This window comes from Acanthopagrus latus, chromosome 4 (genome assembly GCF_904848185.1).
Source record: "Acanthopagrus latus isolate v.2019 chromosome 4, fAcaLat1.1, whole genome shotgun sequence".
Taxonomy (NCBI): Eukaryota; Metazoa; Chordata; class Actinopteri; order Spariformes; family Sparidae; genus Acanthopagrus; species Acanthopagrus latus.
In genome coordinates this window covers 24,507,237-24,533,239 of record NC_051042.1, presented here as the reverse complement: position 1 = coordinate 24,533,239, position 26,003 = coordinate 24,507,237, and the positions used below count along the sequence as shown (strand labels likewise).

General features: G+C 43.3%; 1 protein-coding gene across 6 annotated transcripts in view; it reads left to right on the top strand.

Moving 5' to 3' along the window:
- Window positions 1–26,003, top strand: part of kiaa1549lb (KIAA1549-like b) — a 71,357-nt gene that overhangs the window by 26,078 nt on the left and 19,276 nt on the right. For 2 of the 6 annotated variants that reach the window (XM_037096202.1, XM_037096206.1), the window contains exons 2-12: window positions 3,705–7,697; window positions 7,834–7,949; window positions 14,066–14,285; window positions 14,624–14,757; window positions 15,497–15,665; window positions 21,150–21,209; window positions 21,989–22,140; window positions 23,672–23,843; window positions 24,376–24,539; window positions 25,432–25,533; window positions 25,778–25,813. In XM_037096202.1, the coding sequence (XP_036952097.1) occupies window positions 3,705–7,697; window positions 7,834–7,949; window positions 14,066–14,285; window positions 14,624–14,757; window positions 15,497–15,665; window positions 21,150–21,209; window positions 21,989–22,140; window positions 23,672–23,843; window positions 24,376–24,539; window positions 25,432–25,533; window positions 25,778–25,813 (5,318 nt within the window). The remainder of the gene's footprint in view (window positions 1–3,704; window positions 7,698–7,833; window positions 7,950–14,065; window positions 14,286–14,623; window positions 14,758–15,496; window positions 15,666–21,149; window positions 21,210–21,988; window positions 22,141–23,671; window positions 23,844–24,375; window positions 24,540–25,431; window positions 25,534–25,777; window positions 25,814–26,003) is intronic. The other 4 variants (XM_037096207.1, XM_037096205.1, XM_037096208.1 and 1 more) reach the window with 4 other exon arrangements.

Genomic DNA, 26,003 nt, shown 5'->3' with positions numbered 1-26,003 from the left:
AGAGAAAAATTGGAAGACAAGCTGCCGAACAAACAAGAAAACCGAAAACAGACGAGGACAGAAACATTAGATTAGCGGGTCAGTAACTTTAGAAGGAATAGCGTGCTGTTAGATAGATAGCTAGATAGATAGATAGATAGATAGATAGATAGATACTTTATTGATCCCAGAGGAAATTCAAGACAATGGACAATAAAGAACAAAGTCGAACTAATTTCAGATGCCTTTGTGTTATCATGTGTAACCACAGCTCTCACTGTGAACATGATTAGCTTTAGCCTCCTTGTGACTGTAACGGGAATGGTAAGTGCGCAAGCTAGCCAGTTAACATTAGCTGAGCCCGCAGGGTAAATTTGGCAACCTGAACTGCTAACGTCACAGTAGCTTGCTCAGGGGAACATTATTACCTCTCTCAAGTCTGTGAAGAGGTCAGGTTGTCGGTCCTTCTGATGTTTGTAGCATTGCTTCCCTTCCTGAAGCACCTGTCTGCGTCTGCCTCAGAGGCTAAATATTGCCAAACGGCAACATTTTTCTTCCGACCTGCATTAGTTCTGGACTTGCTAACTCGAGCTTTGCTTCTTGAGTGACAGTGACAGGTCGGCCGTCGGCTGTTCTGTCGTCCACTCACGCAGCGCCGCCTGTTTGTGTCTCAGCCTCCGGTCGCGTACGCGGAGGTTCTGTAGTCGTAAACAGCCACAGGTTGAGGAACAGCTAGTTGATTTTCTTTGTTGTTGTTTCATCAAACACATTTGTCAACCACTGGTTTCCGTTAAGTTCCCATAAAGTGGCTTTAAAGTTTGAAAAAAAAAACCCCAAAAAAACCAAATCACCTTATTCCACACTGCCTATACATCATCACATACAGCTTTTATATATGAGCGTATTCCAACTCTGTTGCAACTATTCTGATCGCATATGTGTCAAAAAATGTGTTGCGTGTTCATGTCATGGCCAGAAGTTTAGCAGATTATTTCTTTTGTCATTTCTTGTCCTTCCTGCTGTCATTTATGTGAAGAAAAATATTCATGTTCACAATCATTTATATAATGTGTCGAGAACTAAGAGCAAACTATTGGGTGCACCTGAATTACGTGCTGGTGCACCTGCTACGTAGGTCCAACATAAGTCCAGAGATTGCATATTAAGATTTCTTTGTTTTGTCCAACCAAGAGGCCAAGATTTTGCCATGTCTGCTTGATTGATGACTGAAACTCTTCATTGATTATCACAATTGTTGACTTAATACCCCTAATTTAGTTTTCCTTGTAGTAATATGACATCTTCTTATAATCCGCCTTCAAGATTGAAGCTCGACAATATGAGGAATCATGAAGATTAATAACTCTTGCACTGCAAATTCAATCATCTCATCCTGTATCACTTGTAACAAACTGCTGGCCTTGGTGGGTTAATGCGATTCCCCCTTTCCCCACCCTTTCTCATCGCTCTCTGTCTCTGTCACCATGTCCGAATATCTGCACACCTCGTCCTCTCGTCCATTGTTAAAAAATCCTCCCATATGCTCGGCTCTGTGAGAGCAGGTGGCAAACTGCAGGCGGACCCCGCACCTCCGCTTGGACTGGCCTCCGTCCCGTGCACCCAGATTCCTGTCGCCACCGGGCACGTTACGAGAGGAACGCCGCGGGAGGGGTTGTGGGCAGGAAGTCCTCTTTCATTCTGATGACCAGGTGGTTTGACTGACTGACCTTTTAGTGGCCTTGAAGCAGGAGGACAAATATCCTTTGTTGTCTTAGAGCTCTTTTGTGAATACAGAAATACATCCCCCCTCCTCCCACTCTCTGTTTTATATCACCCTTTTTAATTATTTTTTATTTTTTTAAGAATGGATTAAGAATTGCAGTGAAGCGATTTCACTAATCACATTTTGGCACATTAGAGATTTATTGAAGAAAAGGAATTAGGTGGGATCATTTATGTAGCATGAAGGAAAGTGTCTTTGTGAAATTAATGTAGCCAGACTGTTAATAAAATTCAGAGATTTATTGCTCTGAAAACAAATTATTAAAAGCATTACGGCAATTCTCCGGGATAACTGGTGACATTTAAGAACACATTCTGAGTTAGTGACCTGGAACTTTAACTGAATTTGTAGGTATTAGATCCTATTACAGCTCTCATGTCATGGTTAGGCAAATATCTGAGGAGAGAATAAATGTTTTCCAGATAGCTCTGCAGTTCCAGCTGTGTGAGTACACAACGCCTCAGGCTCATCGTCATGTGTGTAATTCCAATAACATGGACGCGAGGGGCTCATTAATTTTCAGAGTACACGCTGGACAATTCTGTGATTTTTTTTTGTACCATAAAAGTATTTTCTTTCAGCGAGCTTGGACAAAACAAACGATTTGTGAGTGGTATCCTCATGCAGTCCAGGTATTTGTTTGCCCCGAAGCTCTTTTTTTTTTTTTTTTTTTTTTGTATCCCGCACGTGTCCCTTCAACACTGAAGGAGTTGTATGTGGGTGCTAGCCGGATTCACTTCAGGAGGGGAAACATGCTGACGGGGGCGGGGAGGTGTGACAGGACTGCAAAGCTTCATAAATGGATAAAAGAACCCCTATACGGATGTGTCGAGGATACGTGGGGAATCAGAGCAGAGGACAGGACGGGAATGGATGAGAGGCAACTCCATGTTGGCCGTCGCCTTGGTGCATTAATCCCCTCGAGAGCGTCGTCATGATAGCTCCTGTAATGTAAACCTCCATCTCTCTCTCTCTCTCTCTCTCTCTCTCTCTCTCTCTCTCTCTCTCTCTCTCTCACACTGAGCCATGATTTCTGCAAATTCACAAAAAAGACTGGAACATGAGTCCATTGTGTGTTTTCCGAAGTAGCGTTATCTTCACTGTTCTTGAGCACACAGCTGCCATCTCTTGAATAATTCCATTTGTTCCACTTTGAAGATTGCCTCTTTTTCTCTCTGTTGGGAATACATAAATGTCTGCCCTTGGTGTGCTGTCTGTGACTATTAGAAAGATGTGTTTACACCTCCAAGCCTGCTGCGTGAGCACTATTTTCTGATTTGCTTTCACCTTGGCACATAGGTTAAAACGATTATAGCTCTGCAGTCAATTAAAAACATCGTACCTGATCATCGATTTATTGTTTATTATTAGGCTATAACTTTGGCAGCTTATCTAACACTATCGGCGTTGCTGCTGACAACCCCCGGCATGTGCTAATGTGTACAGTTTGAATCAGGTGTCTTACATGGTGGTGTGACATACCTGGCTCTCTGTAATGGCTTCATCTGTCATGTTTAGAGAAGGTAATTCTGTGCTGACACGCAGGCTGAATGAATATGCACACTGCTCAGGCAATCTGATTTTTCACGCTGCCACTTAATAGGACAGAGCATCAACACGATGTCTGTCACAGACTGACATTTTTTTTTTTTTTATAAGGCACCCTTTCTGATTGTTTTTTATACATCAGTCATCTGACAGACTTGATGGATTGGTGAAAGTGATGGATCGCCTGCAATTATAACTGCGTTAATACCAAACAGAAAGAATAAACACTGTTCATAGAGGGTTTATCACAACCAGGCCAACCTTGATTAGGGGAGTACATGTAACCAGATTAACTTTACAATGTTTCAGTTAAGATATCGAAAAAAGAGATGTTATTAAGTGACTGATATTAAAAAATATTAATCTGTTCTTTATTTTCTTCTTTTGTTAACAGAGAAACCCACCTATGATGCCTCCGGCTCCTCGTCTTTGCAAAGCGACCCCACAGTCACAGCTGCTCCTGCTCATCCATTGGCTGACCTGTCAGTGGCGGAGGAGGTGCCTTTCTCAGTCGTCCATCCGGATGGTGACTCAGAGTCTGAAGGGGAGGGTTTGTCGGGGCAGCCGGCCTTTTCTTCTGTCTTAACTGTCATGGCAGGAACTGTCAAACATCCGGTGAGCCTTGATCAAAGTCGAACCTTGCCAACTATCACCAGGGACGTGACCCACACCACCCAATGGCCTTCACATAGTTCCAGCCAGGGCTCAGAGATGTCCTCCTCCTCATCGTCGTCTGCGGGGGATAGGATCCTCCCTGCCAGCTCAGGTCTGACATCCACCACATCTGAACCATCACATGTGTCCTTTTTGGATGGAAACAGGAATGTCTCATTGTTTCCAACACTGACAATATCATCTTCTTCATTATCATCATCATCAGTGTCTACTTCAGCTCCATCCACCTCCTCTTTGTTATCGCCTTTAGTGTCTCTATTGTCTCTACCACCTTCTGCTGGGTGGACAACCAAGGCTGCTTCTCCACCTCAAAGTCAAAGGATTGCATCCAGTCCTGTCCCTCAGACTGAAACAGTAACATTATCACCAGCAGGGTCTCGGGGCCGGCCCGACAGTTTAACAAGCACTCGTTCAGCTGTAACAGCTGTTACACCAGGACTGAAAAGCACAACAACCGACTTTTCAAGCGAAACCAGCATCGAAAAGGGCAGTGAAGTGACAAAACACTCATTTTACACACCAGCGGATAAAATCCATGGAGTTAGTGGCATATACATCAGGAGTGCGAGCACAAAAGCAATTAAGACACCAGCAACCAGCACACATGCATCATATTCTCCTCCTAGCCATCTTTTAGACATTTTACATGGACCCACTGGAACTTGGAACATAGGTATGGACTCTAAATTGGCCAATAATCTTGAAATTAGCACCTCATCTCCCACCAATCAAGAGAGTCAAGCTGTTCAGAGGCAGCAGGGAGCTTTACAAAATCCCACATCGGCACTGCTGTCTGCGCCTCCTAAAATCTATTCACTTTCCAGTCATGTCACACAGCAGATGTTAAGTCAAACAGCATATGTGGATAGTCAGACTTTTGTTCACAAAAGCGCTAGAGATGCAATCATGTCGCCTCTCAATTCAAATGTTGTAAATCCAACGATATCACCAGCAATGACGCTGAGACCCGGCGGATCATTTTTTACAGTTTCCTCCCAGACTCCGCCAGGTAAAATGTCTCTCTCCGAAAGTGCAATCAGTGAGCTAACACCTATCCGCTCTGGCACGGCGTCCTCTGAGCATGCATCTAATCCTGGTGATTTACTGATGGCAGCGGGTCACGGCAGCCCCAGAGTTCCTGCCATCAATATAAATTACAACCAGGGAGAGATAGCAGAAGCAGAGCTCAAAACTATTTCCGCTCAAGCTCACCTGAATAACTCACTTTCGCTCCTGCAGCCGAGGCCAGAGTCAACCGCCGGTTCCATCTCCAGAACAGGCACAATTACCTCCTCCACATCAGAATCAGACTCACTGCGTTTGCCAAGTAATGGAGTCATAAAAGTTAAAGAAATTCTAACACAAGCAGGGTCCCCTGAGGTCGTCGCTCAGGAGCCCACGGGATGGTTGACTGCAAAAATGATATTTCCATCAAACAGTAGGACAGCATCTCATTCTGGTTCAGTGTTACCAGTTGGGTTAACAAAGCATATAACCCATGAAACCACTCGGCCAACGTACTTATCACCCTTATCTCTCAGCGCAAACCACAAGAACACTCATCATGACATGGACCTGTCAGCTAGTAGTGAGGTTAATTTTTCAGATCAAGCCAAAGCATCGTTATCGATGCAAACAACCTCCTCAAAAAGCCCCTTTCAAACACAATCCTTACTTACATATCCCCAAAACGTTTATACAGCATCTCACCAGACAGGGTCCTCCACCAAAATCTCTGCTCACATCATAAAATCTGATAGAGCTGGCTATAGCACACCTTCCACTATTGAGGTGGGAACAGTTGCAGGAAGCAGTAAAACATCACCAGCCTCTGATTTTCCAGTGACACATGGAAAAAGCCCTGCTGAGAGCTTCCACGGAAATACTGCAAAGACTTCAGTTTCTCCTTTATTTGATCAGTTGACTCTAATAAGCGACACTGCGTTTAACAAGAAGGGTGTTCCATCAGTGCAGTTCACAACACAGTTTCCATCTTTTATGGCAACAGAGGGTTTCTTTGTGGTGACTAAAGGCTCTAGCGAAGGGTCTCCCACTGAAAACCCTTTTTCTCCACTACCTTTTGATGCTGCATCGGAAAGTCTTAAAGGTCTTTCTCGCAAAGATGCTGCGACACTCGTGGGCGAGTCTCCTCCATCTTCCTGGCTTGACATCATCCTCACACCGAGGACAAACTCTGCCTCTCACTCTCAGGGATCCATCACTAGCGCGAGAGGCCATAAATCAAATTTTTATTCAGGCAGACGAACAGCCATTCCTTCCACTGCTTCCTCTGCTGCCACTATGTCCTCAAGTGATGGACGAAACAGCAGTGAAACAATCAGGGCTATTTTCAGCTTTGGCACAAAAATAATGGCACCGTATACAAAGTGGAAAACCACCAAGCCACCAGTGCCTTTTCAAAGCGCTGCCTCCGAATTAGAAAACACATCTACTGCTTTTGATAGGGCGAAATCTAATTTACAAGCAGATGGACCATCACATGAACACCCGAAGCTGGAAGGCGGACAAGAGCGTAATGTGCATAGATTGAATTTGACCGATCCAACTGCAGTCGCCAGTGATCCGTATTCAGATGGAGAGCATCCCTCGTTTCAATATGTTAAAGGCACATCAGGATATAAAGAGCAGAGTGTGAATTTGTTCCCAGCTCATCTCAGATCTGCTCCTGCACAGCGAGGAGCAACTGTAAACACTGCTGCACCATCAGGTTCAGATGGCTTTCTGCCCCTCTCTCACATAACTACTGCCTCTGTACCAGCTTCACAAGCTTCTTCTCTTGCGTTTTTGTATGAGAGCGGACACAGCCCCCCGCTGGCAGATGTTGACTCTCTTGACTCTGCATTTGATGCCGCTCTCACAAACAACCCCCCGCTCGATTTCTCCGAAACTATCAATAAGACGAATGATTGGAAACTGAGTGAGTTAACTCTGCCAACAGAGCTGGTGCCACCATCGTCTTCTGGGAGTTCGTCACTGTCACACAGCGGTATCAAAGCCTCCTTACATGTGGAACCCTTCATTTCAGTGTCTTCATCATTACTGTCATCATTGACATCACATCCTGGTACAGTGTTGTTCATTAAACCATCCATGCACCCAGGCACTGCATCCCCATCCATGTCTGTACCCGTCACATCTCCATCCCCATCACCAAGTCCCACCTTGACTGAGACGTTTGTCGCCCCTACAGAGACGGGGATGGATGAGTTAGCAGCTGGAACATCGCGAGTAGATGCGCTCACTCTCCCCAAAGAAAAAGTGGTCAGTCTAGCCCCCTCTCAGTCAGTCAGAATTACCCTTTCTGCCGGGCCCACCGAGAGGACATCTCAGGTATCACCTCTGCCCCCGCGACAGGACACCACAACAGCCTCCATCACGCTTACCACCACAACTGTAGCTACCAACACCAGAACTAAAAGCCCCACCACTACCACGCCTTCCTTCAGAGTCACCACCGGAACCATGCAGTCTACCACCACCACCACCACACCACAACCCCCAACTGTGACCAGGAGGACGACGACCACCACAACCATCAGGACTCAAACCAGCAGGAGAACGTTCACGCCGCCCGTCCCCCGAACGAGTCCTCCCAGGGGGGCCACCGCCGTCTTTCTTTCCCCCTTTACCACCACCACAGAGGCTCCGCCGCAGCAGTGCAACATCACAGAGAGACTGTGGGTGAAAACAGGTAAACAAAACTTTTGCCACAGCCTTGAAATTAAGTTTAATGTCATACCCACTCTAACTTGTTTTGTCCATTGTCTGTCTGGGTTTCTTCCTCTTCTGTCCCTCTGTCTGTCTCTCTGTCTCCATATCTCTCTTAGTTGTTTCCATCTATGTGAGAAGAAACAGGCTGGACAGCATTCAAAGGCAGAACCTGCGAAGGGGACTAAGTCAGGGCCTCCGAAAAGCTCTGAATGATAGTTCAGCCCAGGCTCAGGTCAGACTGTCATCAGTTACTGTTGATTAATCAACCACAGATGTTAAGTTTTTATCATTCATTTATCCATATAGACTATAGATCCATGTTCATTCTTGCTTGGCGCCTTCGTTGCTACATCTGCTGCTGCATTTCTTAGTTCAGTACTGCCACCAACTGTTGATTGGTGGGACAGTGAGTTGCTTGGACTGTGTCGCCTTGACACTCACTGTCAAACATGTGAAAACAAACTTCGTAAGTTTTTCAGAGGCTATGCATCTAGAAAGAGGAGCTGATAATGGCACTCAGTAAAGAGCTGTCCCGGGAAAAATCGGAAACCAGCACCGAGGATGCGCCTCTAACCTAAAACTGAGCTGCTGTAACTGTTACGGATCAACCAGACCAAAAGACGAACGTGCAGATGTTTAGTGAGTGGGCATTGCTGCAACAATTGTTCTAGAAATAAAGTTGTATTTTACATCCAACCTCCTTATTTCTTGGGAGGTCGGATGTTGCCAAGATAATTAAAACCAGCGCTGCTATCAATGCAACGTATTAAACTGACAGTTTGCAAATACTGTTAATAATGTTTTAATTAAATCTAAAATTAAAGACTAAAAAAACTGTAAGGGTTGATCTACATATCACTTTTCGCTTTGGTTCTTGCCCACCTTACATCCCATAGGCCCACCTAAATTGCTATTTCTAGCTACACTACTGTTGTGAATCACATCACGTGTACACATGCAGATGCAAATGCTTCCCTTTGCACATACACAAGATAATAACAACTCAGGGAGCCTCTCTGTAGCATTGCTCTACAACACTACCAGTTGTCAAAAACTCCACAAGGTACCTTTAACAGAGACATAAAATTCATGTAAGCAGTGCTCACAGTTTCTCTGATACTGTTAATATCCCTGAAGCGACTCTATGCTGAATGAGTCATCTTAACCTGAGGGCAGGTTTAGAGCTGCATGCTTGATTTGCAGACAGACAGTGTTATCTGTTCTTACTTTCTTACTGGTCAGCCTGCTGTTTTTATTTCGACAACATCAACCTGAATCAATACACACAGATTGAACAGTTGTGACAGGTAGGCGACTTGTCACAACTGTTCAGTCTGCGTCTGTGTCTCTCTATAAACAATCCCTGTGAGCTAAAGTGGAGCTAGTATCGAAACGAATGCAGAAATGAATTTTACATGAATTCAGAAAGAGCGAACAGGATTTTCTTCTGGAGAATTTGGTTCATTGTGCAGTGGAAAAAGTTGCACAGTGAAGTGAAAGGTATTCAAACATATTGAATCCTCTATGAATTTAATGAACAGAGTTATTTGAAGCTCATATCTCACATATCGTGTGAAATGTATCACAGATTTCTTTCCAAAGAAGCAGTTGTTAATACAACATGTTGACTGACAGCCACTTTTTTTACAGACTGAGTCTGAAAATCATAAATCATTACATAATCTTCTAACACATGCCGAACAGTGAATGGTCTCTAATTGTGCCCTCACCAGAAATATGGAGGTTTATTAGCGTGGAGTGAATTAGACACTTGTACCAAGGACCCTCATGTAGGCTATGTGAGAAGAGATGAGGACCAATATAGAAATTAGGTTGACTGAATGTGTCCCAGATGGCAGCCGGTGATGTCACATATTTGAGTAACTGTACCGACACTAAAGCAAGATGTAGATTAGGACTTGTGGCGGAGCTGCAGAGGAGAACTGTTGCTCCAGTTTCCTGATATTTACAAGAAACAGGCTTTTATTTACAAGCAGAGAGAAGTGCTACATGATAAATCAAGGATATTGTAGAAAATTGCAATATGGCCAAGTGCAATATCCAAGATAAAGACAAAATGTGTGACAAAACCAGTTGGCTTGCCTCTCCTTTCTGTTTCTCCTTCCCAGCAATGTTATCTACGTTCTTCATCAGCAATACATTTAATAAAGTCGCCCAAGAACAAACCTCCTCTTTAGGCTTTTTCTCACCTACGATTCCATTGTCATGAAAACAGGTGACCTCTCTGTGGAGGAAGCTTGTTGTTGGTTACTGTATGCAGCCGATCAGAAGCAGCATGCACCGAATGACATCACAAACAACCAGGTGGAGTTTGCACAACAAAATGGCACAAGTAGGCCTACTTTAGGACCGGTCACATCACGATCGGTGCATTTACAGGAGGGATGTTACACCAGAGAGCGTATCTCTGTCTGCTGATGATGTGTGATTGACAATAGATGAGAGAGCGAGGGCAGATTGTGCCCTTGTTAAATGATCTCGGATGGATGAAAAAAAAACAATATAAAATGCTAAAACTCGTCACCAAATATCCTTTGGCTGTAGATATAGCTGGGTGGACCGCTAAAGTACAATGTATGTGTGGGAAACTGTATTTGAATGAAGTGCTGTAGGGCTGCAGAGACGTCCTGGCCTACAAATCTTGTTCTCTAGAAAACATGTCTTTTTTTAAGTGAAAATGAAAATTGTGATACAAAAAGAATCATTCCCACTAGTCCTGATTCATATCAAAATGGTAATTTCTGTTAAAACAAATTGCTGGAGGGTATACGGTATCTATCCACACTTCACCAAAAGGAAAACTTACCGGAGCAGCAGAGATTTGGTTGAACAAAAACCCAGGAGGGAACCAATCCCTGCCTTTCCCTTGCAATAATGACAACAGATCCAGTGCTCGCACAATGATCTTTATGTCTGTGGATTAGCCATTTGTGGAACCAATCATGGCTCCCACTGTGCCAAAACCATTCTCTGTCTCCAATAAGCCTCTAATACCTCCTCTCACTATGACTTTGGATCAGGAGCACCTCTTGGCTATGAGCAGCGATGCTAAAATTCAGCCAATGAGGAGCAAAAAAAAAAAAACCTCAAAAAACATGTGTATTTGAGTGCGGATGTGTAATACAAAGAGACAAAGACTTCCTTTGGGAACAATGTCAGTTTTTCTGTGCATCCTCTGATCACCTTAAAGAAATGAGATAGCTGGACTTCACTTTGGTTGTAAAAAGGAAAAGTAGTCTGCAGGATTCTGGAAACAGATGAAGCAGCGATGGGATTCCTTTTCCGACATAACAAAATGCTCTCCTCCTGGTCTCCAGTGGGTCGGAGCGACATGTAAGTGTTGCAATTTTAGGCAAGTGTCAAGTGTGTGCATGTTTCTGTGTGTGTGTGTGCATGTTGCCGGTGTGTGTGAAAATGTGTGGGTTTACTCGTATGTCCGCAATCCTATGAAACGTCCCGGCGTGTTGTATTTCTCAACGTGGAAGTATCAGGTAATTGAGAGTGAGGCCTGTGTACTCGTCCTGCCCCCCTGTGAAGGTCAACTCTCTCACATGTTCACTCTCTTTCTCTGCGTGGTCTCTGGAGGTGTCTTGCTTCACTGCACTCCTGTCACCCATTTTAACATTGCTTGGGTTCCCTTTTAGCAGCACTGCGCTCTCATCCAATGGGAAGCAAGCTGTCGGCGAGGGAAATCGCTTCTGTGTTTAATTATAGGTTATAAATGGCTGGGAGGAGTGCGATGTGCCTCTCCGATGCTAAAAAGATGATGAGAGATAGACTAAATGAGTTGAACCACAAGACTTAAACCATTTGGATCCTTTTAAAAAAACAAATCAAAGCAAACTATTTTTGTGTCTTGCGGTCGGGGCTCTCCAGCGACTCAAAACTTTTTTTTCCCCGAGATCTGTCGGGTTAATCTGTTGGTGTTTTTTTTCACGCTCTTTGAGACAAAGTTGGTGGGTGTGTTATCAATCTCTCGCCGGCTGGAAATGCAATCCTTTAATAACATCTTCACACAGGTGAAGCCGGAGAGGATGAAGTGATAATAAAGGGCTCTTTTCATAGAGCTCCTAACAAGGCTGAATTGTGAGGAGTGTTGACTCTCATCCACAGAGGCTCCGGGGGCTCTCAGTGGTTCTTGGCCAGCGGATCTTGTCAGCACAGGCCTTTCAGATGGGTTTAGATAATGGACCTGAATGGTTTCACCTCTCCTGCCTACACACACCTCGTTTCACCACCTCTATCATCATTCGCTTTTGCCCGGTTTTCGTGCACGTACAGTTCACCAAGAAGTCAAACCCTTTTTCTGACAAACGCGTCTATTTTTACGTGTCCTGCAACACAGTTACGCAACGCACAGATTTCACCTGAGAACGAGAATGATACCTGGCCCTCTTGGGCTAAGAAGTGAACGAACATAAGCGTCCTTTGTCACAAGCTCCCTGTTTAACAGTCTCTCCCATGTCTTGCCCATCTTTGCTCTCTACCCAGCAGCCCTTCACTCCCTTCGGGTTCTCTCCACATGTCTGTACTCCCTAATCACCCTCTCTCCTGTTGCTCACGCTGTCGTTAGCGAGTGGTTGGAATACATCATCAATCCAATACCATTCAATATCTTGTCATCCAGCTCACTTGCTAATATGACTGAATGACATTATGTTCATACCCTGATAATACATTTTGCTGACTCGCCATCAGTATTTTACATCGATGATTTTTCAAAGCATGCCTTATTTTTTTGATTGATTTACTGCTATAGTTTCTCATTTCTTACTACTTGCTTCAGATCTGCCTTTTTTTCCTCATTTTTTTACAGCGGATAGCAGACTTGTCATACTAAAGCAGACAAAGCACAGGTGTTACTAAAAGCCTTCACAATGCTTCCGTTCTATTTAAATGTCCCAGTAAGCCATGACAGTGGGACAGTGAGCCAACATGCACAGCACTAGGACCTGAAACTGAAGCAGTCAAATAGAATTCAGCCATCATTAGTTTCATTGTTTACACCTCTGCGTGTCCTTCCATAACAGTTCGATGTACTGTATCTTCCCCGAAAAGTGCTTAAAGTGCGTAAAGATTTACGAATCAGTGCCAGTTTTTTGCATTTTAGCAAAGGAAGTAAAGAATTGATCATGTCTTTCTGCTCACTTTCATGGATTACCTGCTTTGAGTATATAATTTAAGCGTCTGTAATTGATTTTCATACTGTACTAAAAATTAATAAAAGCCAGTTTAAAATAGAAATCCGCTTTCAGATGTAGTGGTGGTATTTAGAACATGGCTGGAAGTAACAATACATGCAACAAATCTGACAACCATCAGAAACTCTGATACCTGTTGATAATGTGGATAATGAATGCTGAAAATCAAGCTGCAGAGCAAGTGGAGTGCATCGATGCAATGAAGTATCTCTTTATCCCACCAGGGATACGACAGTAGACTCAGAATGGTGTAAGGATGAAACTAGGTCTTTGACTTATTTCAATCTAAGTCTTCTATTTTACCTTTTCATGATGGAATATAGGCCTCTTGTAGTTTCCTGATATTTTTGTCTATGGTTTTATTTAGTGATTCTTCATTTAACATGCTTAGATAATCAGCGTAGGTTGGTAAGAATTGGTTGGTTACATGTACCTTGTAATTTAATAGTTTGGCCAAAACATAATTTTTTTCTGGTTATTTCACCTTAAATGTGTTTCTCAAGTGAATTTTCAATAAAGTTTGCATTATTTTAGATCTCAACATTGTTGAAAGTGGTAAAAAATCTTTGTTAAATAACATTTTCATTTTTCATCAAGTTTTTGCTAACCTCCAGTGATTTAACTTCGAACTCTGCTGTAGGGATGTAGAAGTGCCCTCCAAGACCCCGCAGTCTGACTCACCAGATTTAGACTGTGGGCATTAGCCTGCCATCGGCGGACTATTTCAGTCAGCATTCTCCTCCCCTGCAGCTATCTGCATGGTAGCTTTTTAAATATCTTGTCTTCACAGCATCAACAAGCTCTGAGCTAACAGCGCTGAAAATGGCAAGTTGTCCTAACCCTAACGTTGCCGCTAACGCTACAAAGCTAAACCAGCTAGCTGCTGTTGCCTTTTCTTTTGTGGGAGTTAGCCATTTCAATGCCAAGGCTTATCATCCTGTTTCATTTAAGACTTAGGCTTAAGACGTTCAACTGGAGGAGGCAGTCAAACACTATATTTTTTAGCTTGGTTTTAGCCAACTCAAGTCATCATTATGCAGTTAATGAGCTACAATACAATACAATACAAACTACCTTTATGGTCATCCAGAGACGTCTAATTCTCCTCTCTACTTTCCCCTCTCAGGTGGAGACAGTATTTGGTTCTCCCAACATGACAGTGGCTTATCACGTGACCGGAGGGGACATTGTTTACCCTCCCTCAGTAGTGCAGGAAGGCTTGGACTCTTATGGCCGCGATAAGCTGATTGCAGACCTGCGACAGTACCTCCCCATGGTAACGGCCCTGCCCCTCCCAGTTGCATTATGGAGATCCAGCCCAGCCACTGGCTTCCAGCTGAAAACAGGTCAGCTGGTGTTCAGTCAGGATGAAAGCAAAGAAATAAGTCAGAGATCAGCTTGAGACTTAATGTTATTTGTTCATGCTGTGATCGGGAGCTGGAGCGGCTCAGTGAAAACTAGGTTTGAGAAGTAAGAAAGTAAACACATCTTGTGAAACCAAATCAGAGGAGGAAATGAGTGTATATTGCATGAATTAAGGTACATACAACCTGATATAAGATTCTTATTCTCAGTGCCATTAAATAGCTTACAAAGATATCAAAAACACAATATTGTTGCCTTCTGAAGAGTAATACCTCTGCCAGTGTGCAGCTTCGTGAGCGTTTTTGTTTTAATGTTTCAGTGCTGCAGTTTGTGGGAGCAGGTGATGATCCTCGGTCCTGTCGGTTCTCCCAAATGATGGAACAAAGGCTCGAGAAGGTGTTCTCTGAAGCGCAGGCCAAAGTGCTGAACACCAACAGCAGACTCTCTGTTCAGGTACCGTGTTGAAACTAGCACTGAGGAGGTGTTCTGCTTAGTTTTATTGTGATTTTCCAAATGTTCTGGTGTCACTGTACTTAAATAGATCAAAACAATCTGATGTCTGACTCAGAGTCCTTGTGCTGCCATGTAAACAGAACCATCCAGCCAACAGAAGTTACACGATGATTACTGGGGTTCACTAAATACCTTTAGCAGCGCATTGGAAGACTTGTAACTTTTGGCAGTTTTGTCCCCTGCCACACATAAATATCACCATGTGGTTCAGGCGATTTTGGCAGCTCCAGACAGACGCAAACTGTGTGCAATTTGTGCAAAATTGTCCCTTAGTGTATCCAGCTTTGCCTTTTAAACCCGAGCCGCTTCTGAGATGCAAATTAATTATGTTTAGGGAGGCTATGTTTGTATTAATTTTAATGAGCTGAAACACTAAAGTGCACTCTACATTAAAGCTAATTCGATAGTTATGCATGGGAGAAATACTACGATATTTTTTCTTTCATGCTTTGCCGGTTTCCCAGCCGTAGTGCTCGTAGATGATTTTCACATTTGTTCATCCAGGACAATAATTGATTCTTTGATGTCTGTCGTCTCTACTATTTCAAGATTTGTCCCAATCTTCTAGATTTGCACATTACAGTAATGTAATCCCAAATATTTTACATGGGTTTACATATATAAATATATAAATTCTTCTGTGCCCTCATCTCACTCTTCCTGTTTTTCTCCCCCCCAGATGCTGAGTGTCTCTCAGGCAGCAGCCTCTCCTGCTGTGTCGTTGGTCTACACTGTGAGGAATGGGACTGTCTTCCTTAATGGCACCACTGCCTCAAACCTCCTTGGTCAGCTGTCAGCTGAGCTGGTGGGCTACTTCCTCTTCTATCCACCACTTATCATTGCTGAGCGTAAGTCACAATTTGCATTCAGATTGTATGTCTCTTAGTCAGGAGTGATTCAACAGCCTTACGAGAGGAGACACCAGAAGTAGTTCTCTTGTTCATTTGGGAATGATTTGCGCTCCAAATACAAATTAGATTCAACAATTTCCTTGGTTTTTGGCTTTTTTGCTGATGCCTTTAAGTTCAAGGTTCCATACAAACTTGTCAGGCTGTGCCAAGTCTTTGGTTTTAGACCCTTTTAGATAAACAAACTGGTATACTGATTGACGATATGAGTGGAAATCAAGACCCCAATCCAACCTTTGAAACTGCACTTGCTTTATTTTGGCATTCAGAGGGCTGCACTCTCTCATAAGGTCCATCTGGCCAGCGCTATATGGCAGAGGTACAATCGCTAAGCCTGACTGACGTCCAGCTTCTCAGTAATTGGATGTTTGTGACTGTTCTGCTGCTTTTTTACGATCACAGTTGTTTTTAATGATTGCGTCACTTAAAGATAGTTGATGCAAAGACACAACTAAGCCCATGCCTTTCATCTTAGCCTCCTTTGAGGGCACACTCAGCCTAGCACTCCATCTGTGTTAGAGTTGTACTCAGAGAAAAACAAATGAAGAGTGACAGGGAATCAGCAGGAGCCTAAGCAGCAATCCTAGTGGAGACCCAGTGTGCAGCCTGTTTCTATCGCCAGTGCAACTGGGGAATGATATGTAAACTGCTCATTGGAGGGAGATGTGGCAGATGCAGACATCATTTTTATTGATCCCTGAAGGAGAGATTCACTGTTTTGCCTGACCTTGAATATGGGTTCAACAAAAGTACAAAACGCCCGAGGCTACAGGGATTTACACTCTCGGTTTCCCCCCAGATAGCGCCTGGAAATGTTCAGTGTCTGGGTCAATAACGGGAACCAAGAGCCTTTTATATGCCATTGCTCTAAAGCAATCAGTGATCTTCCATCATGTACCTTAAGGTCAACATGTCATATGTGATGGATTTTACTGGGAACCTCTACAGAGAATGGCCGGTAGCATGAGCAGGGTAAATGATCTTTCTTGTTCAGCAGCCTTACAGTGTGTCGACACAGGAGACATTTCAGCCAATGTCTTTAGTTGTCCATTTTACGCCATTCTGACGGAACAGATACACTCCTATATGAACCAATACAGGTTTAGTTAAGGTTGGTCTGTAGAAGGGACGGTGCAAATTGATGAAAGGACATGCTTAAAACTGATTGGTAAAATTGCTTACTGTATTTGCCCATCTATCTTCATAAGGCTCGCTAAAATATATCCAAGCAAAAAAACCAACAACGCAAGGCATGTAGTCTGATGATTGGAAAGGGACACCAAATCGCTAAAACGTTTTCTACACAGCATGAGTAACAACCCAGAGTGTATTTTCAACCTTCAAGTGTATTTTTCTGCTGTTTTAAATGCATGTAATGGTGTGTTAAGCTGTGGGAGCGCTGCTGAAATGCCTTATGATCAATACTGTACCTGAATGCGTCCTGACAGAGGACTGAACAGCTGCTCTACTGACACACTGGTTATACTTTGTGTCCTGTGTAGAAACAGTCAACCTGTGTCACCAGACCGCTTTCTTGTCAAGCCGAAGGCAGTATGGTAAAAATTGTAAAGACACGTTAGGTCAAGGAGACTCTAAAGATCCAGAGGGAGCCATCAGGTTGCCTGTAGATCGCTCCTCTGGTTAGGTTTCTGTCAGAGCAGAAGTAAGTCTCCTTGGCTTAATTTTAATGTTTCCTAACCAGCTGCAGTGCTCGAATATCTCCAGTCTTTGGTCAGTTTGACAAGAGAGAGCTATGGCTATGCAAGATAAAGCTCAGGATCAGAGCAGAGTTAATGCTTGAGTCAGGAATTGAGCCAGGAGCTTTCCCCATATTGTCATCTAGCTGAGCCCAATCTTGAAAGCACTCTTTTTTTTTTTAAATGGGTTGTGGACCTTCTCTCACCTCCCAGAGTGCACCTGGCTGGACTATATTTAGCGGAATTTAGAACCAAAAGGTCATGTTCAGTCAAGTGCTAAAGTATGTTAGATAATATTCAGTTAAATTAAATACAAGTGGCTTTATTGGCATGACTGGAAATGAATTAGAGACCATAATATATTAGTACTATACATGAGTAAAATCCTGTTGCAAAGGAGCACATTATAAGACAAAACAATTAATCTGTCATGAAATATAAAAGCATGTGTGTCAGGTAACCGTTACTCACTGTCCCTCAGCTAATAGCAGACAGCTACATAGTCTGCTGCTAACTTACAAATCCTCAGGACAGGTAGTTGTATTTCATGCAGTAGTTTGAGAACAACTTTTTATTTCATTAATTTTGAATATCAAAAAATGTGCCTCTCGCAGATGTTTATATTTTTCACATTTGGTTAGGGAGGGTAGCTGTGTTTCAGGTTCACTGAGGGTGCAGCGACAGCACCGTCTTTGCTCTGCAGGGAGCAGAGTTTTTTCTGTGCCTCCCCCCATTTTCAACAGCAAGGCTGTGCTTGCTCAGTCTGTACTTCGACAAGACTCTTTTTTAGTTGTTGATCGGTCACCACGCTCCAATAAGCTGCTATATAGTGCCGTCAATTTTGGAACCACATAGCGCTGCATTTAACTCACGCCAGTAGGTGATGTCATTAAGTTTGAGCTGTTTTGTAATTTGATTGAGTCTGAGTGGTGATGTATTTTGTTCCTGGGTTCTGTTAATAGAGCAGGTTTGTGTCCTCAGGTTCAGGAGCTTATTTAACGTCTCCGCTCTTGGCATTGCAGGGGAAGGATGGGAGAGGAAAATAAGTGTCTACATAGAAACTCTGCTTCCCTCCTCAAGTGGATGTCTGGACCACTCAGTGTTGGTGTTGAAAATTTCCAAACCTACCATTGGAAAAATTCTTGTGTTACTGCTGTGGTTCCTACATGTAAACTTGGGGCAAATCTATCCTGAGTAGTAGTCTGACGTCACACAACACTGGCAGCCCCCATGGGACGGGGGTAGGATGTATTTTTAGACCTGTATTGGGCTCATGATTTGGATATTTAGGCTTCTGCAGGATAAAATGTACAATGAATGAACTGCTGAGGGTAATAGAACGACAGCTTTTTGTTAACTTTTTGGCAATAGTTTGAGGTTGGAGCCTCTAACCTTGACTGAAGCACAAGCGTTAGAGCTAAATGGACGTCAAGGCTACTAACAAGAACAAACAGTAGAGTTTTAAGCTGGCCGCCACCTTTTTCATTGACCCAGATGTGACGCACGGACATGTGACTGACAATCAACTTAAGCAAAAAACATATTGACAAATAAGCGGTTATCATGTAATAGTTCCCTATGGTAGGATCTGATGTGGACATCAGATGTCAACTGTTACATAAGATTAGATTAGATTAGATTTAACTTTATTGTCATTGTGCACAGCACAAGAACAGAGACAATGAAATGCAGTTAGCGTCTAAGCAGAAGTGCAAAAGAAAAAGCAGTAAAGTGTGTTCAGTATAATTATAATAACTGACAGATATAAGAATTCGGAGGTTGTTTCATCTAAGTTGGCAAAAATAAGTTTGCATCCCTAAACTGTATTTACACAAGCCTTTGTTGTGAGTAAACAACAACAACACAAAATCTAGTCCCTTAAATCTAGCCTTGGAAGGATGCAGCTCCTGAAATGAGATACAGCATCGGTGTCGGCGTGGGGCAGATCGCAGTTTTGGTTTACGCACACTGTTTAAATCAAGATGAACTGAATTTCTGCAAGTGGGCATTAAATTAAAACTCATTCTGCATCGGGATTGAATTAAGTTAGAAAGTAGAGATACAACCCACAGGCAGGATGACTCAGTTAGGGAGCAGAGGGGGAAAAAAGAGGAAAGGACTCCGAGCGAGCCGAAAACTGATGTGGACAAACACCCAGTGAGACGGAGGCGTAAAAGAAAGAATGAGAGAGTGTGTGACAGTGATTTTTGCCTCTTATTTGTTTTGTAGCCTCACCATTAGTGATATTACACTGTTCACAGGAGGTGTGAGCATATGCTGGCAGCGGCTGCCTCTTCACTTCAAAGCCAATTATCGCAGTAAATAATTAACAGTGGGGGGATTCTCATGCCTCCTCGGGCTCTGCTCCGACAGAAAAGGCCGGGGATCTCACACCACTCCGAAACTGCCTGTTTGCACCACCGGGGTACTCAGTCGTTTTTCCTGTGGCGCTTGTGTAGACCGGACGTCTGCACTCAGCTGTTTGACTCTCCCCCTGCTCCTCAACAGCCTCTCTCAGGTTGAATATGAGTGGAGCAGTATTGCAAAACGTCAGGGATGTGAAATATGAATATTATTTTATCAATAGCTTTTGGTAGGTGATTCTTTTTTCACTTCTTGTAATGACTTATAAACGCTCTTCAGCTCGTGTGTCCCCCCGGCTCTCATCACACAACCGCAGAGGCTGCTGTGAAACCTCCTCGCCGATTAATATTCCACATGATTCAAACTTGGAGACAACGTTGGGCTGATTTCACTGACAGCCCCGCAGCCCTATCCATTAACAATGACGCTGCTCCACTCACCTTCCCCCCCACCCCGCCTGCACTCCTCTCCTCCTCTCTCCTGTCATGCCTGACTGTACATTTCTATACCTAGTCTGCTTTCACAGGCCAGCGATACGGCATTTCCCCCCCCAAAAACACTGCACCAGCCTCCAGCGCAAGAGCTTAATCAGGCAAGAAATAGATGTAACAGAACACAGACAACCAGAGCTGAGGCAGCCGAAAGCTCTCCTTGTGCTCCTGTGTTTGTCTGACACGCGGCGATAACAAGGCTTTAAACTCAGATTTCAACCACCACGAAAATGCGGCAAAGCGTGAGCTATTCCCCCTGCTTCACAAGACGCTTTTATACATTTGACGCGGGTTTACAAGAGCCGGGTTCCTTCTAATAACGTCTGGCTAGCGAGACCACCACTTGTTGCGGTGAAAAAGAAAATGAAATGGATGATTGTTCCTCCTGAAACAAAAGGTGCAGCTCTTTGAAATGTTAAAGATGAAAATGTGATTGAAACTGTGGTTTGAACCGATTCTCGTGATTCTTCGGATCAGTTTGCAGGCTTTGTTTTACCTCACACCTTCACCTTTTCAAAAAGTGGCACTATGCAGTTTTGGAGGAGAAATTCAAACTCAGAGTTTGAATATATACAATATTAATAAAGTAATGAGACAAACTGAAGAAATTTATTTTCTCCATAACTGAATAAAGAAGCTGTTCATAGAGGAAAATAAGGTCCCCAGAGTACTGTCTGAAGCGAGAAAGGTGGCAGGGTCCGCCAGATATAAACAAAGTGAAACAGTATGATCTTGTCCTTTTAAAGTCGTTTTGTTTATTCAGTTGTGAAAACAAAGAGAGTTCCTTTATTTAGGTTTGTTTTTGCATTAATAAGCTCTTTGTCATCTGGTCAGAGTGTATGCTGATGCCTAACTTTTTTATGTCCTTGCAGCGATGGAGTACCACAATCTGAACACCTCCGTTGCTACCAGAGACTTCTGGGTCATTACAGGTAAGAATCACCGTTCGTATATTTCTCATTAAGTCTTCGTGGTCTTCAGGGTGAACTTGTGTTTATGTTTCTGTTTTGCGCTGACGTTCATAATCTAAACGGTCTCCTTTCACAGGAGCGATTAGATGCGCATGACTCCCGGGGTTGTGTGTTGTTTAATATTCCCTCTGTTGGCTTTATGAATGACTATATGCAGCGAGCAACATGATTGCATTTTGGTGTTCAAGGGCACCCACTCCGCTGTACTTTATAATGGATGGGCCCTCTCGGATGAGGCCGTGTAGCTCTTAACCTGGCACTTACTGCGATGAGAGGCCGAGTCGGTTCAAGGTCATTCCCTTGATAATGGGATTTACTCATACTGAACAAGATGTACGACCAGGATTATTGCTTTTCAACTGTTGATAGAATGGAACAGATCAAAGCGCTGTTATGTTGCGTTTTCGACCACTAGGGGACAGAGAGGCTCCAAAACAGGCTTCAAGGAAGCACGGCCAGATTTACCATCAGCTTATCGAGTTGTTATGGCAAATAACAACGTGTCAGCTCGCATACTCGTCAGACACAGAGCAACATGAGCTTCCAATTAGGCCTTAACAGCCTGGGAATCCTGCATAAGTCTCACTGAAAATGTGTTTCTCTCTCACACACGCGCACACTCACACATATTTCTAATTATGCTTCTGCTTTCTTTATGCTATTCTCTTTCCTCGCCAACTATTTATTTTCTGTCTTACCAACCATCTGGCCCTCCTCTCTCTTTCGTGTACATTTTGCAGTGATCCAGGACGTAGACAACGCCAGCCTAGAGGGACAGTACCAAAGCTTCGCCAGCCTAATGGAACAGCGGCTGGCAGAGCTGTTTGTGTTGGCAGGGCAGCAGGGCACTCGCTTCAGACGAGCCACCGCTGTAGGCAGCTTCACTGTCCAGGTAAGAGACTGTTGGCACAGGAGCCCTGAGGGAGCGCAGCCACGTCCGACTTCTAAGGTTTTGTTTGTTACTCTAATGAAAGCATTAGTCCAACAGTTTTTGTTGGCTTATATCTTCAAGGATGAATATTTCATGAGATCCCCACTTTAATACGCACTTCTGCACACGCTTGCATGATCACTTGTGGTCAGCCCTTGTTAATTAGGGAGTTTCTCAGCTCATCATCTGCTAATTGCTCATCAAAACAAGCCAGAGGTGGAATGTTTTACAAAGCAAGTACTGTACTGCGTGGTTTTTCCTCTCACCTGAATGTACTGTATGGGTTTACTTTTTGTTTTCCTGTATAGATTTGAATAAACATATTACGTAGGACACAATTAGAAACAATTCCACATCATAGCCACTGCCTTGCTCAAGGGTACTGACTGGAGAAGGAACCTAGTGTGTATGTTTTGGTTGACGAAGCAAGAAAGCAATGAACGATGTAGGCTGATGGATTTCAACAAAAGGAAGATAAGAAGAAAATCAAAACATTCACTTAACAACCTTTGGGATTTTATGAGCTGCACTTGAATGCAACAGCCCTGTCTGTCCATGCAAGTCAAAAAACTCTTGATACAGGCAGCATGAGAGAGAAGCATGGAGTTAGAGAGAGGCGTAAGTGACACCAAAACATAGCAGTTTTTTTTGGCACATTTACCTGCCAGCGGGGAGCCTGGCAAGATTTACTCGCCATGAGGAAAATATCCCCACGTTGGCACTTGGTGTACCAGTTTCTGGCTCACACTTATTCTTTCAACTACATCACTCTACTTGTAGAAATGGTGTACTAGATACAACAAGACACATTAAGTTAGGGGCTCATAGTAAACCCTCTGTTGTAATGTTGATGCATGAACTCTGCAGCAACAGCACACATCACTACAGCGGTTACCGTCACCAGTTTACCAATCACATTAAAACCCAGGCTTGCATGAATTAAACTTAATAAGACTAAGCTTCACATTTTTACACACTGACCCAACATTCTAGAAAAAAACATTGCATCAACTGCAGACACTTTACATTCAAAGTATTCAGCTGCTGTTGTTTGAATCATCGGCCCCTTTCAGTTGTTGCCATTATGTTACGCTAGCTAACATTGTGACGCTAGCTAGCGAACGTTAACGTTGCTAACTCGAGCTAGCTAACATAAGACACAGATACCATGTGATACCAGTGGCGTTTTACTATTGGCTCACAAGCCTTGTTAGAGGCTCAATCATTTCGGACCTGCCAATATTTTTTAAATGATTAATTCACAATCATAATAATGTTTTTAAGATAAAGAGATACTTTTATTCTGCACCTTTTTACAAGCTCTGCAGATGTATTATTTAAAAAAAAAAAAAGTTATGTGACTATATACATAAATTCAACATTTTGAGCAATATTTTTTTTGTTTAATGAATCAGCCATTTACCAACTGATATTGGGTGTACTGTAGGTCAAGAAAAAAATGTGTCATCCCCTTTTTTCCTTTCCCAATCAGATGGTGAGCATCCGTCGGGTGTCCGGTTCAAAGAACCCAGCAGAGATGACCTACTACGTCCAGCACAATGGCATTCCTCTATCGGGCACGTCAGCTGCCAAAGTGCTGAACACAGTGGACTCGCAGACCATGGCGCTCACCCTGGGCTACTTTGTCCAACTGCAAGCAGAACGTAAGCACAGCATCGTTCCAGCATCTGACGAGCAGGCAGATAGACAGAAACATGGCCAGACTAGACATGCAAAACCGAAACACATGACTCATGCTGAGTTTAGAAAGCAGAGCTGGTGCTGGGGTGAGGGGAGTAGACAAAAAGGTTGAGAAGGCTCTTTGCTCTCTAATCTCTCAGAAACGCTCCCGGCAGGACGTTGTTTGTTTAGGCTGCAGTACTGCTCAAGAGAAAGGGAGAAGCTGGGGAGAGTGGGTGAGACGGAGAGGGTCAGGAGTAAGAGCGCGACAGCATGCTGCATTCTCTTATAGATTGCTGCCTACAATAGCTGAATCAGGCGCACTGTAAATCAGAGTCAAGCTGTATGCAGTGTCAATTAGCGTGGGTGTGATGGATGCTTCTAGCAGGAAAAGTGGGCCGAGTTATACTTCTAATAAACCGATCAATTGACTCAGTGTTATCATTTACTGTTTGGACGGGACTGGGTGTCATGTAACGAAGTGATGATGGTGAAAAAGTGTTTTTCATTTTTCAGCTGTGGTCAAGAACCCTCCGAATAACCTTTGGATAATTGCTGCAGTATTGGCCCCCATCGCTGTGGTAACACTCATTATCATCATCATCACAGCCGTTCTGTGCAGGAAGAATAAAAATGACTTTAAAGCCGACGCCATCGGCAATCTCAATCCCCGAGCTAAGGTATCTGTCTTTTTTTTCACAATGTGTCTGTCTGTCTGTGTCATTAGCTGCAGCAGTTTTTGATGATCATACCAGCTCTATTTTGATAATCAAGTCATCATTCCAGTCGTATCAAATGTGATAATTGTCGCTTTCTTGGTTTTATGCCATTTTAATGTGAATGTCAACATCTCTGATTGTCGTTTGGACAAAAACAGGATATAGCTTTGTCCTCTGGTAGATTATAATTTGCATTTCTCAGTAGTTTCAGTTATTTCCCAAACAAAAGTGATCAAATGAGTAATCGAGAAACCGATCAGCAGTTGAGTCTGTTAGGAAAAAGAATCACAGAGTAGGTGTTTGTAACTTAAAGGCATAGTATGCAGGATTAATGTTGCAGTTTGTTAACACGCCATTCAAAGTGGGCCCCTCCTACTGGCTCAATAGAGTGCTGCAGGAATGAGTCCTATAACCTGGAGATAAGTTAGCATTTCTGCATATCTGGTTCCTTTGTCTCAAAATCAGTGGGTTTCAATTTAAACATCTTTTTCTTTTTCTCTCTCTTTTTTTTTAATCAATGGGTCTTTGAATGCGTTTTTGGTTAAATGCCTGGAATAAGGTCTGTGGTTACAAAAACTTAAGATGTTTTTATGTCAGTGAAAAACCCAAATTTGGATCAAAAACCGTTAACCAGTCTTAAAACCGGCAGTTGCTAAGAAGTTGCTGATTGAAACTACAGAGGTTGTTGCTCTTCTCCTCTCTGCTCTCCCTGTGTGTCTGTAGCTCACGCGGCCCTCAGTCAAACCATTTGTACGCCCATGAAAGACTGAGAGCAGAGGAGAGAAAAGAGGACAATTGCTTTGTTGTTTATAAAGTCCTGAACTCACGCTCTTATTGGCTGTGGGCTCCACAGCTCAAAGGTCGACTTCCGGAAACACCCAGAACTCAGCAAAATACTCAGAAAATACAGGCAGAGGGCAGAGTGTCTGCAGATAGGCACCACCACACACTTCAAGTATAGTATACCTTTAAAAGCTTCAACTTGCAGACTGTTTCGTAACGTGTTAGTGAGTTTTGAAGTTGTACTGTGTATGCAGACTGTGTAAGACAATTTCCTGTTTTCTTGTATTGTACCGCATCATCTGCATAATGCCGTCAGTATGACCTGTGTCAGTGCATTTGAAAAATCCTCGTCAGTATTGAAACTTGAACTACGCACACAAAATACCCCGTTTAAAGCAACTTCTCTTGTTTTTCAGATGGCGTATCGGAGAGACGTGGGCTATTATCACCAGGTATCTGCCTTTCTGTATTTCCTCTCATTACCGGTGTGTGTTTTCATCCTCGGGGCTCAACTGTGCCAACAGTGGGATTTGAATGGGGTTCTGGGAAGACATCACCTATGATACATTTTCAGTAAATCCTGCTGCGCTGATGAAAACGAAGGCCACAACAGCACTTTGGAGAAACAAACCTTAAACAATG